The 15,781-nt window shown below is 41.3% G+C and overlaps 1 protein-coding gene across 1 annotated transcript in view; it reads left to right on the top strand.

Annotated features, from left to right (window-relative positions):
• The window catches only part of TBL1X (transducin beta like 1 X-linked), a 54,304-nt gene extending 43,407 nt beyond the window's left edge, over positions 1-10,897 (top strand). Inside the window, exons 10-15 of the mRNA XM_009646349.2 lie at positions 1,829-1,950; positions 3,392-3,466; positions 5,868-5,995; positions 7,158-7,323; positions 8,102-8,203; positions 9,346-10,897. Of these exons, the coding sequence (XP_009644644.1) occupies positions 1,829-1,950; positions 3,392-3,466; positions 5,868-5,995; positions 7,158-7,323; positions 8,102-8,203; positions 9,346-9,372 (620 nt within the window). The 3' untranslated portion in view covers positions 9,373-10,897. The remainder of the gene's footprint in view (positions 1-1,828; positions 1,951-3,391; positions 3,467-5,867; positions 5,996-7,157; positions 7,324-8,101; positions 8,204-9,345) is intronic.
• Positions 10,898-15,781: the final 4,884 nt, after the last annotated feature.

The raw sequence follows: 15,781 nt of genomic DNA, 5'->3' as shown, positions 1-15,781 counted from the left end.
CTTAAGGATTTGTTGCTGCTTTTGTTAGATGACATTCTAATTGTTTTTATGTAATTGACTGGTATCCTGTGGTTTAGGAGACACTTTGGCCATTTCATTACTTGCATCAAAAGCCACGTTTGGTTGTTTTATCCAGACCATTTTATGTACTTACTTGTCTAGTAAATGTATGATTAAATACACCAATAAATGAATGAGTATTAATTATCAGCACACTATGATTGAAATTATGCTGCAATGCAAATCCATTGCTTTAGGTGCCAATAGCTCTCAGAAAATTACTTTTCAGCTCATACATATCATACTCGATATTAGCCCTGAAGGCATATTGCTATTAATGAAGATAGATCTTTGTTGCTCTGATACAGTAATACAAAGCTTGCAGCATAAAATGAAAGACAAACAGGCACTTAAAGAAACAAAATCCTTTACTGTTCCCTGATCCCCATTAATGTTCATTGGAAAACTCAGAATTAACTTGCCTTCCTCACACAAATTTCCTTTATATTTCTGCACTGTAGACATTCCTTAGCTGTCACACAGAATTATTGAAGTTTTTCATTAATATTCTAAAAAATTCTTGTGTATGAAACAATTTCAGCCCTCCATTCTCATTTAGAGAGCTACCTGATGATTCGGAAGGTCATGTGGATCGATCTCATTTTGCAGTTCATAAAAATTACAACAGGAAAAAACATATTTAAATACAATAGGCTTGGCAGAACAGATATCTTTTCAGCTCTCTATCACAGAAGTATTTTTCTGAACGTATTTGAATAAGGCATTTCTTGGTTTCATTTTAATGATAAACTTGCCTTGTGTTGTTACCAGAAAGAGATTCAATTTGCTTCCTCTATGTTGCTCTCTTTCTGACACACTTGCTTCTCACAGGAGTGTGCTGAGAATGAAGATTTCTATATTTTAACAAGTCTTATGTCATCCTCTGGAGGGCAGCTAAACTCTTTCCTGACCAAAAAACGAAGCAGCAGTCGTAGAAACACAAGCAAGCTGTATGTCAGGAGTTCCCTCCTACTCCTGTGCCTGCTTTTAGTTTGCAGTGACATGCTGTAAAAGAAGGGGTTTTTTTGGTTTTTCCACGCTTTTTGCAAAGTGTGTGTGTTGCACACAGGCACTAGTTACATGTTCATGTGCTGTCTGTGTACAAAATTTCATTAGTTCAGCCCTAGTTGATGCCAAACCCTCTACAGAAACTCCTCCTCTGGTTTCGGATCAGCATGATCAGTGTACCCATCTTAAATCAGTCCCCATCCAAATTAAACTGAGTGTATGTGTTATTAATCCACGTGTCCGCACAGAACGATAGGTTTGCATCGGTGGTTGCATAAAGCCCATGCAAAGGAAGATGGCCCCCTGCTTCTTCTCCCTCCCATGTGTTGTGTCTGGCATTCACAGGAACATTTTTTCTAACCTAGCTGAAATCATCCATGTTTTTTCTGGATTAGTTTTTTTCCAGATTCTTCTCTGTGCTGGCTTACAGAGGAATGAATGGCAGAGGTGGCCCCAGAGCAGTGGGGCTGGGAGCGGGGAGGGTGGAGACAGACTGTTTTGCCCCCGTCTTATGTAACTTAGCCCAAAAGATTCTCATAAATAGATGCCATGCAAAGCATCCAGATTATCCACTGCAAGAGAAAAAATAATTTGTCCCCTTCAGACAGTCCCTTTCATCCCTGTAACTGGTAGTAGGTGATAGTCCAAGAAGTAGCTTTTAGTCCATTTGATCCAGGTGGGTGATGGGAGGAAAATGATTTGGGATAGCTCTTTCTTTGCTGTGTTCCCTGACGTTCCTTCCATTGTTTGTACTTCACAGCTCCTGCTCTGGATGTAGACTGGCAGAACAACACTACTTTTGCCTCCTGCAGCACTGACATGTGCATTCATGTATGCAGACTTGGCTGTGATCGTCCCGTTAAAACCTTTCAAGGACACACAGTAAGTTTAAGAAGTCCAAAATGTTAAGTGATAAAGTCACCGCAGCATGTAACGACGGTGGCAGCTGATGTGTTTGCAGGGTGTGTTCTAGCACCAAAGGTGTTGCATCCCATTGCTTCCCTGAAAACACTCTCCTCAAGAGTGACTCACTGCCTGTGAGAGGGGATAAACTGTTCTAAATCACCGTCGGAGGTAAAACCTGCAGCTTAGCAGTGAGACTATTTATATGTAGCATGAAGTGCAGACTAAGGGCGCATTAATAAATAAGATTTTGTTTTCCGCTGGCTTAATTTCCTTTAGTAAATGAGAAATATGAATGAGGAGAGAACAATTTACCTCCAGCCATTGTTCAGGTTTAGAATCAATTTAATCTAGTAAGATTTATTTAAGATATATTTCCCCCCTCTTTTCCTGGTGGTGTTTAATGACCGTCAAAGGCTAGTTTTTCTAGCTTTCATTCATGAGAAAACTGCTATCGTATACTGACCTGTAATTTAGATACTAATTTCCAGAACTTGCTATCTCCTCACTGAGGAAAAATTGTGCATTTGATGGCCTTTAGCTAGTCTGTGGTTAAACTGATACTTCATGACAGGTTGTACATTCTGTACAACAGACTGGTGCTTTTTATGATTATATGAAATGCACCATTTTGCACATGACTGCAAATATCTATACAGTTCCTTTTAATTATGACTGAAACATGTAAAATGGATAAAGCAAAATTTAAATATTTTCCAGGATTATTTTCACTGAGACCCTGAGCCAATTCATGCTTTTAAAAAACAATCTTTGCTTTTTATGAAATGCTTTTTTCCCCCATATGTATGACCCTCAAAAAAGCGCAGAAAAGTTACTTATTGCCAAGGAGATACACAAGGCTTAGTTAATTTTGAAGTGCTAGAAAGGTTGATAGAGAAATCGTCATAAACTATTCAGTATTCCATCCTGGATTTCTTTTACACATACACCTCTATTTAGAGAGGCCAGCATGGTTGTAGAGCTGCAATACTAAGAATTATGAACTCCACAAAACTTTACACACCACCCGTATTTTCTGTTGAAAATCTGTATCTCCAAGATCTATAGAATGTTAACTGAAGAAATATCTCAATTTTAAGAAGTTAATGCTGTGTCATCAGTCTGTTTTGAGGGTTTATTTAAATCCTAGCATATGAAGAAAGAGAGATTTGTGCCAGAACATGTATCAGAAGACTGGTTGTGTGTATTGTTCACAAACACAAAATGGTTACCATTCCTGAATGACACTTAAATAGCGTGTTCTAGAGAAGCAGCGCTGCTTTTGTTCACCCAGTAGAACCAGGGCTGTAATTTGTGGTTGAAGTTGGTGCATGCGTAAACCTTGAGTGCCCTCTGCTGGGTGCCCAGTGCGATGCAGGTAACCGGAATATTTACTGAATAAAGCCACTCTTTCTTTCAGAACGAGGTTAATGCAATCAAATGGGACCCATCTGGCATGCTGCTAGCATCTTGCTCCGATGATATGACGTTAAAGGTAATATAATTTCCATTCCCACTGTTCTAAAAAGTAAAGACAAGAATTAAGTCTATTTTCCAGTCTTCTCCAGAATGCTGGTACTGTTATCACTTAAAACTCTGCACGAACAACAGTTTCATTTTGTCCCATATTTCTTAAAGCCGATGTGAAAGAGTGAACACAGAGAAGCAGCCACTGGGAAAAATGAGACCTCCTATCCAAATAAGTGTTAAGTGACTGATACGTCACTGTCACGGAGTAATCATAGTTTGGATATACACACATCTATATACACCTGCTTGCCTATCAACAGACGCACAATCCCTATGCTAAGAAGCAGTCTCATTACACTTTGAAAAGAATATAAAAACAAAGAGTTTTCCCTTTGGTGTCTTTTTTCTGAAAGTAATTTCATTGGAGCAGTTCTGATTTTTTTTTTTTTAACACTGAGCAATGGGACAGGATATATACATTCAGAGCCCACCAAAAATATGAATTGCTCTCTGAAAATGCCTGTCTTTATCCATTCACTGTATGGGAAGCCTGTGGGAAGCAGCTACGCTGCTGATGTACATCTGTTAGGTGCCTGAAGTGAGATGGAATGAATCTGGATTCTGGCTTGCAGGCAGCATGGGTTGCTTTACCAGCACACCTGGGCCGTTGCTCCATGCCAGCAAAGTATTGCTAATACAGCGGGAATCTGGGCTTGCAGAAATATGTTTCATGATAGAGCTTTTCCAGCCCAAACTCCTCTCAATCTCATTCCCCTTTCCCAGACACACTGAATGAAGGCTATGTCCATGTACGAATAGCTGTGTGTTGTAACAGCAAAGCCCTCCTGCTAGACTGCTGACTTATGCTGGTTCCTTGGGCAAAGCAAACGTCCCAGGAAAGATTTGGTTTTGTGGATAGAATTGCACTGGTAATACAGATTCCTCATAGTATAGCTATGTTAATTAAGGCTCATACCTCTTTCCACTGGTGACTGACACAGCTGAAATAAGAGATGTTTCTATAGCATGCACACAGCCTGTGTGTAAGCACTGAAACCGAAAGAGCAGCAAAACCTGAAGAGCTAAGTGAATATCAGCATTACAAATGGGTAGCCTGAGTTCTTCTCAATTCCACTCTGTCTTCGCCACATACTCACTCGGGTTTTCACCCCTCTGGATTCTAGGTGTGTTATTCCAAAGTGTTCACAGAACTGAAAATTTACAGAAAATAGGGCTAGAAGAGACTGAAAGAGAGCACCTTGTCTGTCATGCTGCCACAAAGCAGTATGGTAGTAACCAGTATTGCTCTGCTTAAACATCTTGACCTGGTGGTGCCCAGTTGCGTGCTGTTTTAAAAATCACTGCGGCTCGGTGTTGTTGGTGCCAGTTCAAAGTTCTGACCACTCAATCTGGCAGAAGAGCCAATGGTTTACTATTCCCAGCCTCGCCTGTTTTTAAAAACCTACAGTGACAGAGACGACTGCAAATCCCCTTCACGCAGTTATTATTCTTTCTTTTTCTTTGGAAATCAGTCCTCTCTGGCTTCTTTTTTTCTCTTTTTTTTTTTTTTTTTGAGTTCTTGGAACATATGTTGCCTGCTAGCCATAGAACATGGCTAAGCTTTGTAAAACATTTCCGTAAGTAGACTCAGGTATGCTGATGAAAATTCAGCCTAAGAGCTCATCATTTCCCTGATAGTGCAGACTTAAAACAAGTGAGTTAAATCATTACTACGTTAATGGTGTCTTTCTGAAATTGACTGACTAAATTTGAGTTATTCTCCCTGCTGTGAATTAGCTTCATCTTGTTTTCTCAGTTAGCTGAAGAAAAGATGTACTAAATTACCTGTCATCACTGTTGAGCATATTCTTTATCTCACGCTGAAGTATTTGGCCATGTAACACTGCATAAATAGCTGATCTTGTTCCGTTGTCTGTGCAGTTAAAAACATCAGAAAAACAAATGGAGTTCAGGAGGAAAAGGAAAATTTGATGTGGTTCTTGACTGGCATAAGAGAAAATTGCTAGGTTTAAGCAATTATTGAAACTTCATTTTCATTCTTTAAAATGACCACTGTTGCAATGTGTGACTTAAGCTTCAAGTTAAATTTCTCTAAACAGAGTAACTTAAGCTTCTGTATGAAAATAGTTACAGGCTATGGGGCAAGTACAATACCTATTTAGTTCTTCTGATCTATTGAATAAATTCTATTAAATGTGTAGCTCTTTCCCCTAATGGTATTATTCTAATGTGTGAGCATTGTAGGTGCCAAACGGCTGCATTAATAAACTTAAGTTATGTTTATGTGTATGCATGTGTGTCAAAATCTTAGATAAATGGTAAGAATAACATAGAACTGAAATAATTCATCTGAGAAGAGATTAGTAACGCTGCTGTTTTTCCCCTTCATAATTACTCTGACTTAGATTTGGAGTATGAAGCAAGATACCTGCGTACATGATCTTCAGGCTCACAGCAAAGAGATTTATACTATCAAATGGAGTCCTACAGGACCAGGCACCAGCAACCCAAACTCCAACATCATGTTAGCAAGGTAAAAATACACCTTTCTGCTGCCTACCAAGAAGAAGGATCGTCTTTCTGACCTGTAACTCTACTGTCACCTTGCTGTCAGTCTTCCTGCAGACAATTCCAGTAAACAGTACCTGCATTTATAAATTGGGGGTTGGATACAAAGGGAAAGGAATTGTATTTGAAAAAGGAAAAAGAAAAAGAAGGAAATTTGAGTCATAGGATACTTGGTTTTTCAGCTGTCTTGATAAAAGGATTGTAAATCTGGCATTGCATCTTCATGCCCAGCATCTGGTTGTTAGGAGTGAAGGTACTCGATGGGGCAGATGACAGCCCATTCGGCCAGGTGGAAAGTGTTCTAACCAGGGGCCGTGCAACTCACCTGGGCAGATACTGGCAATTTTTGTAGCCTTGTTAACTAACAGAGAAAACCTTGGGTAGTCTTTAAAATTCCACTAGAAAATCTGTTCAGAATTCTTCTTTGACTTTAGGAAATACATTTACTTGTAGAATGCCAGTTGGTGGTAGTACCACAGGATTATCAAAGTGGTTCATGGTGTATTCAGTTTTGGGAGGAGTTGTATCGAAGATGTTTTTTTTATTTTACTCTTTAGTCTGGGAGTGGACAGTGAAGAACTTCACTTTCTTGAAGTCGTTCTTTTAATATTATTTTTAATACCAGTTATTTCTCTTGCCTCCCTCTTAAGCCCAGAGTTTGGGATTTAGATGGATTGTAGCAAAAAACAGCACTGAAACAAAGTGAACCACGGTTCTAGAGAATTACGGAATACTAGTTCATTAAATAATGCAAATCCATTAGGAATAAGATCTCTCTGGAACCATTTATCCTATTAATGACAGTATATATTTGACCTTCCTGAATAGTAGCAGGTAGAATCTCAAAAGGAGGGAGCTTGGTCTTCTTAGGGATAGTGATCTGATCCTACGCAGCACCCTGGGTAAACTCAAAGGGTCCACATACAAGAATTTAGTTGTGTAGATATAGTTCTTGTCATTAAAAACATAAAGGCTGTAGTGAATATTAGCTTTTCTGTTTGAAACATTATTTCTTGCTTAGCCAAGGTAAAGAAACTGTGGTATTCTCTTAAAACATTTACAATATTAAACTACAAATTGATTAACACCCTAATTAAGGCATGCTTGTGTTTGAATGCTTCTTGCAGTGCTTCGTTTGATTCCACTGTTCGGCTGTGGGACGTTGACCGAGGAGTCTGCATCCATACGTTAACAAAGCATCAAGAGCCTGTCTACAGTGTAGCTTTTAGTCCTGATGGAAAATATCTAGCCAGTGGGTCCTTTGACAAATGTGTCCATATATGGAATACTCAGGTACTGTGAAGCACATCTGGTTTAGATGACACATTAATAGCAAAAGCTTAAATGGAAAATATATATACCTCTGTTGCATATGACCTGCCAGCCAAGGTGAACCTGATGGTATGGACTGATACAAATCCCAGCATAACAGTTGAGTCGTGCAGGTGGAGTGAGGTGACTGTCCAGAACATTTCTGCTTAGGCTTCACTGTATGCTAAAACACTAGCATGCATAAAAATAGGTACGTCATACTGTGCCGTCAGCTTTGTGAAGCAAAGGTGTGGAGTGATTCTTAGAAATAAGTGATACTTTTATTTAGTAACAAGCTGAGTTCAGCTGTGAGCCCGATACACCTGGCTTATACTTTGTGATGAGGAGATGATAGATACAAAGGGTGTACAGGCTAGGGCCTGGAGATATTCCGGAGAAAAGTGGGACATCATAGTTCCACAGATTTAATTCTGGATACTGATGCCTCACAGCCTGAATTAACAACAAACTTTAGAAAAGACCACCTCAGCCTGACTCCCCAGACCTTTACTCTAAGGAAGTTGACAAAAACAGATGTCTAAGAGTCCTACTCTAAATTGCTTTCTGGAGGAGCCTGTTCCTCTTCGTTATCAAAGACCAGTTTCCCAACTTCAGCACCTTATGGAGGTGACCATAGTTGGGTGATGTGAATATACCCCCCCCCTCCACCACTCTCTTCTTTTTAAATGTAGTGCCACACAACAGAGAAAAAGAAGGGGAACTTCTGTATCAAACGTTTGCATGCTGTTTTGCTTTGTAGAGTGGAACTCTAGTACATAGCTACCGAGGCACCGGGGGTATCTTTGAAGTCTGCTGGAATGCTAGAGGAGACAAAGTGGGAGCAAGCGCATCAGACGGATCGGTAAGAAGCTTTACACATTGTAAATGTTGGGTGGAGATTACTCTTCTGGAGAGTGTCAACAAAACATACACACCATATTGCCTCCTCTGGACAGAGCTGAAGGGTAGACATCTCAAGACAGAAATAAGCAGTTCTGTGGAGCATAGTAAAAACGCTTCTGCTTTGGAAGGTTTTCAATACTAGGAGGCGGTGTTCCTACTGGAAATGAAGAATGCTGGTAGAATAGGTGAATATAACTGAAGATGGGAAGTTCTTTTAAATACATATTTGCTAAGAACAATAGTAGTGTTGTTTCTATCATTACTTATCTCATCTGTCAATCTTCAGTGAAGGTCAGGTCACAGCAGTCAACTCTCTAATAAACAGTTGTCCTGGGCCCTTCCAAGTTTTATCCCACGGAAGTTTACCCTGAAGTAGTTCCTAAAAGAGGAATTTTTCAGCATGATGCCCGAAGTTTTCATCACGTGACAAAGGAGAAATATTGCTGTAGAGATACTGGTTATTCATTACTATTCTTGCTGCTAATGTTACTTTAAAAGATTTGCGACTGTAGCACGATCAGCTTGTGAGGGATGCACAGATGTTGTAACACACTCTACGGCTTTTTAAAACAACTTTTCTACAAGGCTGGCTGGCATAGCTACTTTAGAGCAGTATTTTTCAACTGGTTTTAACAAAGGGTCCACCTGCGACGTGATTCAGTTGCTTGACTGTAGTTGTGCCATTGAAGATGGCGCCATGCCTAGCTTCCAACAGCTGCTCCAAAGGGGCGCATGTCTGCTCTAGGTCCTGTGCCGTGCCTGTGCATCTATTCTGGATATATTTCAGAAAGATAAGTGAGCACGGTATTCAGGCAACTCAGTAGAGCCCATAGTCTTAGATATCTGGGATGTGCCACCAAAATGTTTGTAATCCAATGAAAGCCCAGCTAAATGTTACATGTACGGTTTTCACTTGGGTTTTCTCCCATGTCAGGTTGTTCCCTTGCTTGCGTGCATGTGAACAGGTACTTGAGAGGCTGATTTGAAGCTGGGGAGTATAGCATACAGCTGGCTGATCAGCCTGTGTACGGAGCCGTATGGGAATAGGACTTCCCTATCACCTTCAGAAATGGTTCTTAATGCTGAGTCTTTTCTCTCCAGGTTTGTGTTCTAGATCTGCGGAAGTAAAAGTGAAATGTTTTAGAAGAAGTTTCAAATGGACCAGCAGTGAATGTGTGGGGAGAAGCACTCTTCAAAACTATTCTTAACAGCTCCAGAACTGTACGAACTTGAACAAAGTTAGAGTGTACCGTGAAACCAACTCTCCCTGGCCACAGGTGTCTAGTATTTTGTCCGTAACCTTCATCAAGGAGTAAAAACACAGTCACTTCAGAGGGGGAGGGAATGGTTTCCACCTGGAACATTCAACCTTGGAAGCGTGAAGCCACCAGCTAGGCATTGCACTGTTTGGTTTGCGTCTGAGAACTTGCTCTGATGGCTGGGAAAAAAAAAGCTGTGCCAAAAAAAATTAATAAAAAAAAAAAAAAAAGAAAAATGCTGTGATAAACCAAAAGGGAAAAAAAATCCTCCTCCATGCGGTGTTGTATTTTTTCCTTCCAATTTGGACACTACAGTTGCTCCCCAAAGGACGTTCAAAGACCAGTTTGTACTGATGAAATGCTCAACTTTGTAATCACAACACTTTCTATTTTCTAGACTACTTTTTTTGTTCAGTGGTTTTTCTATCAGCTGGAATATTACAGCCTGGAGGATCCCAGGCTTAGGATGAAACTTTTGTTTTCCTTTTATTTCTCCCTTCCACTCCCAACTTCTCCTTCCTTTTTTTTCTCCTCTTTCTTCTTGCCCCTGTTTTTTTTCTTTTTTCCCTGTATGCCCATAGTAGATGCAACCAGGTGGACATGACAATGAAAATTTTTGACAGACTGCTTCTCCTCTATTCTCTCTTCCTTTTCCTTTCTTTCTCTCCGTTTAAAAGAAAAAAAAATCCTCCATGCTTCAGATCTTAGCGTCTCAAGGGCACTTTCAGCAAATTGTGTAATAAGTGCTTTATATAAGAATGCAGTGCTGGGGAAGATTTTTACAGGAGAAAGATGACTTTTAACAGAAAGAACCCAGTGTATTTTTGGAAAAAAAATATTTTTTATGTTAAACAGTTTTAAAAGCCGAAAGTGGCCACCAAATGTAGACCAGTTGTGTAATTCAAGCAAAAGAAATGACACAAGAGTCCAAGGAACATGAAAGGTGCAGTATCCTTTTTCTCTTCTCTCCCAGAAAGTGCTGTAAGAAAAAATGCCATTTGATACAATAAATGCCAGTCATTTACTAAGAGTCCTCTTCCAGCAGCCAGCCATTTCTATAGCCTCATTTCATTTTTGTGGCTGTTTGGTGATGTACACATATTAAAAGGGATTCTAAGTTTGAGACTATAAATACAGCATTCATTTTCTTGAGTCCATATTTTTGTTTATCCTTGGTAACCAGGGGAAAACGACTGTGTATCTTATTTCCTCTAGCAATAGTTCCAATGTCACACAGAACATGGGTTTGGCTGCCCATGGCCTTGCTGAGCAGTGCTGTCCTCCGCTCTTCATCCCACTCAGCTGTTTCTCTTCCAGTAAGTCAATGGGATTTGACCACTGGCTTAATAGGACCAGCTGGACCAAGATCTATTGACTGCATCTATCATTGTTGGAAGACTTCCATTGCATCGGGCAGTATGTGGTGCTGCTGTCACCCTCAGCCATGCGTGTTCTACGTGCTGCGAGGAAAGCTCTGGGTCTGCGCTTGGAGGCTCGCTGTCTGCCCAGACTGGTTTGGCCTTGAGGATGTCCTCAGGGCGGTGCTCAGAAGACAATGTAGAACACTTCGTTAGGCGAGGACATCAAAAAGGATATATAAATTATGTCTCGACATACATACTACTATAACGTTACAGTGGGTGAAATGATCAGAATGGCAATAAAGACTTCCAAAGCACCACCTATCAACTTCGGACATGTTTTCCTCTGGGAGCTAGACATCTGCAGTGCTGCCTACTGAAGACCACATTACTCTTAAGAGCAAAGGATGGATGCAAAGAAGGGTGTGTAGGCAGAGTTTACTGAAAGTGCTGTAAATTATAAGGCGACTTTGGGGTGGTGTCAGGCATTATTTAGACAAATCCTCAGAACTGGCTGAGTCAAACAGTCGTCCTCTCTAGCCCACAGGCTAGGCTAGGATTTGTAGGAGAGAGAAAAACAAGCAGAGAACCCCCTTAACATCATGTGGTACCTTCCCGCCCAAAGTCGCTATTTCTATAACCCCGGGTCTTCCTTTGATTTGACTGCGGCTGCTGAAGTGGTGATTTCATCTGAGCAAAAACAAAACCAGAGCCCTAGTGCTGAACTGGTGGTGCAAGACCCGCCAAGCATCATGGCATCATCATGGCATTGCGGAATCCGTACCTCATTTTTTTCTCCTGTGTTTTCCTCTCTTTACGCTTGCACCTGCACAGTACCTTAGTCCGTCCAGTGGAACTAGCCGCTGCCAGCTTCAGCTGCATTTGTTAAAGATACTCATTTGGGAAGGAGAAAAGAATGAAAAGAAAGAACTGCTAAAAGGGTTAATCAGTCCCGAGGTGAAAACAGTTACGGGGGATTTTGGTTATTAATGACAGTTAGGCTTGTTTATAATTTATATCAAAGATTTGGACACTGGAAGGTATCAAGGATTATTTTTGGTGTTAAATGCGTTCATGTATTGGTTTTAGTTTTCTGCTCCAAGAGCATGGGCTCATGTAGATGATCACATGGCAGTTTTGCACTGTTTTATAATAACCATGTGTACTTACTAATTTAAAGTCACTACTTAAAAAAAAAGAGTACTTGTTCAAAGAGAGACTTGCGTTTGAATACAAAGGTTTAATGTGGTTTTTTAAAGCACGGTTGGGTCAATGATTTGATTACAGTCATTGCATGTACACGGTTAACTTCCTAAGCTGCTTTTGGGTGGCGTTTCTGAGAATAACAGGGGGAAGCTCCGGGTCTGCAGGCAGGGGAGAGCAGTGTGAATGGGGCACTGGCCTTGCCTCTCGCCCTTGAGCGGCACCGGAATAGGCCAGACCTCAGGATTCAAAGAGATGAGGTTGCTCAATCCGAGTTCAGCGACGCCACATGGCTGGCTGGCTCCATAGCCCGTGTTCCGTGGTTGTTCCCGGGATAGCTACTGTAGATAACTCAGCAGTGTCCATGATGCCTGTTTTTCCTTTTTCCTTTTTTCTGAATTGTCAGAACACCACCTTTCCTCCGCCCGCCTACATGGAGGTAAGAAGCCAAGAAAAACAAAATCTGCAGATCGGTTGGTTCACAAAGCCTACGTGTGAGAGAGGCTGCTGGTCCAGAGAGCTTTCTATGCAGACATCAGATTTGAAAGCAGCATATGTGCAAAGCTGAGAAAATTCACCTTTCTTCCCCTCCCCGAGACCCTAAAGACTGGGAAATCCTCAAAAATACTGTAGTAGGTAGTTCTTCGCTAAGATGAGGGCAGCTGTTAAGAAAGGCAGAAGATGTAGTTGCAAAGGTTAATCCTCTCGCCTAGCGGGCTGGTTTCGTTAGGAGGTGGGCAATGGGGAGAGAGAGGCTTTTCCAGGCTGTAGTTCAACGTGGACATCTAAGCCTAGACCTGCAGACCTGCCCTCGTAGGAGCTCTCACCTTCCTCCGCTGCAGCAGAGGCATCCCCCGGCTCTCTGCGGCTCCCTGCAACAGAGCAGCGTGAAGCAACAGGCTGGTGGACTTCATTTGTTTTCATACAGCATTTTTCTGACAATTTTGGTTATAGTTCTGTGTAATGGAGGAGAAATTGAAAAGCCTAAGTGACCAAACAGGATTGTGAAAGCATCGAGAGACTTACGGGATTCTGGTCATTGCTGGCTGTCTGGAACTGGCCTTGAAGTTAAAAAAAACAGCTTCTGAAAAACCACTCGACTCTGTGGGTTAGAAGGATACTGAATCTTTTATGTAGAAAACACTGGGTCCCTTATGGGGCACTAAAGGGCCTGACTTACAGGGTTATACACACATTAACCCCATGCTACATCTTAGAAATTTCCTTTTAATTTGTTTAAAAAAAAAGAAAAAAATAGCTAATTTTAGAGCCAAGTGAAGTGCACTTTGTCAAATGTAAGGGTCTGCTTTGTTTTTGGGTTTCTTTTTTCTTTTTCCCTTTTTAATTTTTCCTCCTTTTTTTCCTCCTTTTGCCTTTTTAAAAGATGTGGTTCTTTGTCAATTGCAGAAATGTTCTTTCAGCCACTCACTGAAATTCTGAATTCTGGCTTCTGCAGTTTTTATTGTCTGTGTCAGACTTGCAGCCAGACTTGGTTCTCATTTCAGCATTTCCTAGGTTCTGTTGAAACAACATCAACCCTTATTTTGTTTCTCCCCCACCCACACTTTCTTCAAATTCACCTTGTGTATTGTAGCTCATTTGTTTTAAGGAGAGAATCAACAGATCATATTCAGTGTCTTGAATAAATTGCTATATTTTGATATTAGAGAATTCTGTGCGTGTTGTTCCTTATTCTTTCCCAGATGTTTTTGCATCCTGCACTGAACAGCTGGGGCTGGGTGACTTAAGCTGTAAGGTGGTGTCACGACCTAAGGGGTTACCCGGCCCATGGGTGTATGAAGAGCGAGACTGTGGGCTCGTAGGATTTTGTAATACCTGGGGCCACGGAAGCTTTTTCCTCTAAATTTCTCTGCATTATTAGAGATTGCCACAAATATCACACAAACCGCCACTAGCAAGGGTACCTATGATTAAGAAAGCATATATATGTGTGTGTGTGTGTGTGTATACATATCAAGCTATTGCAAACTACTATCAGCAAGCAATAGTAGAGCAACAATTATAGCAGCATCCAATAATAGCAGCAACGAAGTATGCATACGTATGATATTGCAGGTTACATCAAAGTTAATACGAGTGAAGCAAACTTACCAATGCTGTAACAGCGGATACACTTATGGTCGGTGACTTAACACATACGTGTGAAGCGCCAAGCGCATTAGATCGTGGAAGGGACCCAACCATCGCAGAAGGGACCCAACCATCCCAGAGGTGGGAGCACAAACCAGACCGGCCCCAGACATGGGCTCGGTGGGGGAACAAACAATAAGACAACAGGCAAAGTCTCACTTCAAAGGTGATCCACAGAGTTTGGAGTCAGTCAGGCGTCCCCAGTGAGAGTCCAAGGTCTTGTAGCAAGCTCACGCAGACCTGTTCAGGAAAGGGATGAGTATGTGCAGCACGGGAAGAGAGAGAGGGCAGCTCCATTTTGGATAGAAACTTATTTTTACATCATAGAGACATAGGAGGCTGTAGGGCACCACCACTTCAAGCAGCCGATAGATGCCGTTAATAGCTGGTTTTCACCTGGGACAGCCAATGGATGATGCTGGCAGGTAATTTGTCTCTCAGTATTTCAGCAGACTTCCATTCTGTACTTCTTCCCTTCTCACCAGGTCACCTTTACGGCTGCTCAGATCACATGTTGGTTGTTCAGTTTTATTCCCCCCCGCCATGATGCATTTATTGGAAATCTATACAGCTGGTAGGGAACCAATGTGAGTAAGACTGGGTTGAAGTACTTTTTTAAAAAGTTCCCTTAAAAATGTTCCCTCAAAAGGAAGTTTCTCCAGATAAAATAAATTAGACTAGTTCTGATCTAAGTAAATTGTTAATTTTTCTTTAAGCTAGCAAGGCTTAAATTCAACCTTGCTTGAGCAGATGGAGGTTTCTGAAGAACTTCAGAATATTCCAGCTCGCAGGATGGGGTCGCAGTCGTCCCCTCTGGCAGGAGCTCCCACGGGCACCATCCCATAGCTCTTCTCTGTGTGGGGCTTGCAGCACCGACACCTCAAAGGACACGGTGGGATTTTTTAGCTTTAACAGGCTGAATGTTGTGTGGATTTTAGCTGGGGTTTATTCCACAAAATGGTACCCACGGTACTTAGAGGGGGATTCAACATGAAGCACGGACTTTTTGCTTTGTGACCATGTAACACGCGGACCATTCACCTGAGCTAAGGCTGAAAGATTGTCAAAAACCTTCAAAAGGAGTTAGCGCTCAGAACAAACACAGTCCCGTGTGTCACATCATCTATTTTTCAGGTGTTTAAGTATCTAGAGCATTAATTTAGAACTGATATTCAACATTTGGAAAAGCTCAAGTGCTAGAAAAGCTGGTATGCTGACGATGAGCACCTTACCATGTCATCAAATACTCACAAAAGAGAAAGTGATGTCCTTTCCTGCCACTTGTTTCAGTTTGTGCTCTGAAATTTAGAATCATAGAATCATAGACTCATAGAATCGCTTTGGTTGGAAAAGACCTTTAAGATCATCGAGTCCAACCTTTAACCTAACCCTGCCATCCCACCACTAAACCATGTCCCTAAGCACCTCATCTAGCCTTCTTTTAAATACCTCCAGGGATGGGGACTCCACCACCTCCCTGGGCAGCCCATTCCAGAGTCTGACAACCCTTTCATTAATGTACAGCATTAATGTACAACTAAGTCCCTGTAACTGTACGGGTTG

This window comes from Egretta garzetta, unplaced genomic scaffold (genome assembly GCF_000687185.1).
Source record: "Egretta garzetta isolate BGI_Z169 unplaced genomic scaffold, ASM68718v1 scaffold49, whole genome shotgun sequence".
Lineage (NCBI taxonomy): Eukaryota > Metazoa > Chordata > Aves > Pelecaniformes > Ardeidae > Egretta > Egretta garzetta.
The sequence above is the reverse complement of the archived record's forward strand: the minus strand, read 5'-3'. Positions and strand labels throughout refer to the sequence as shown.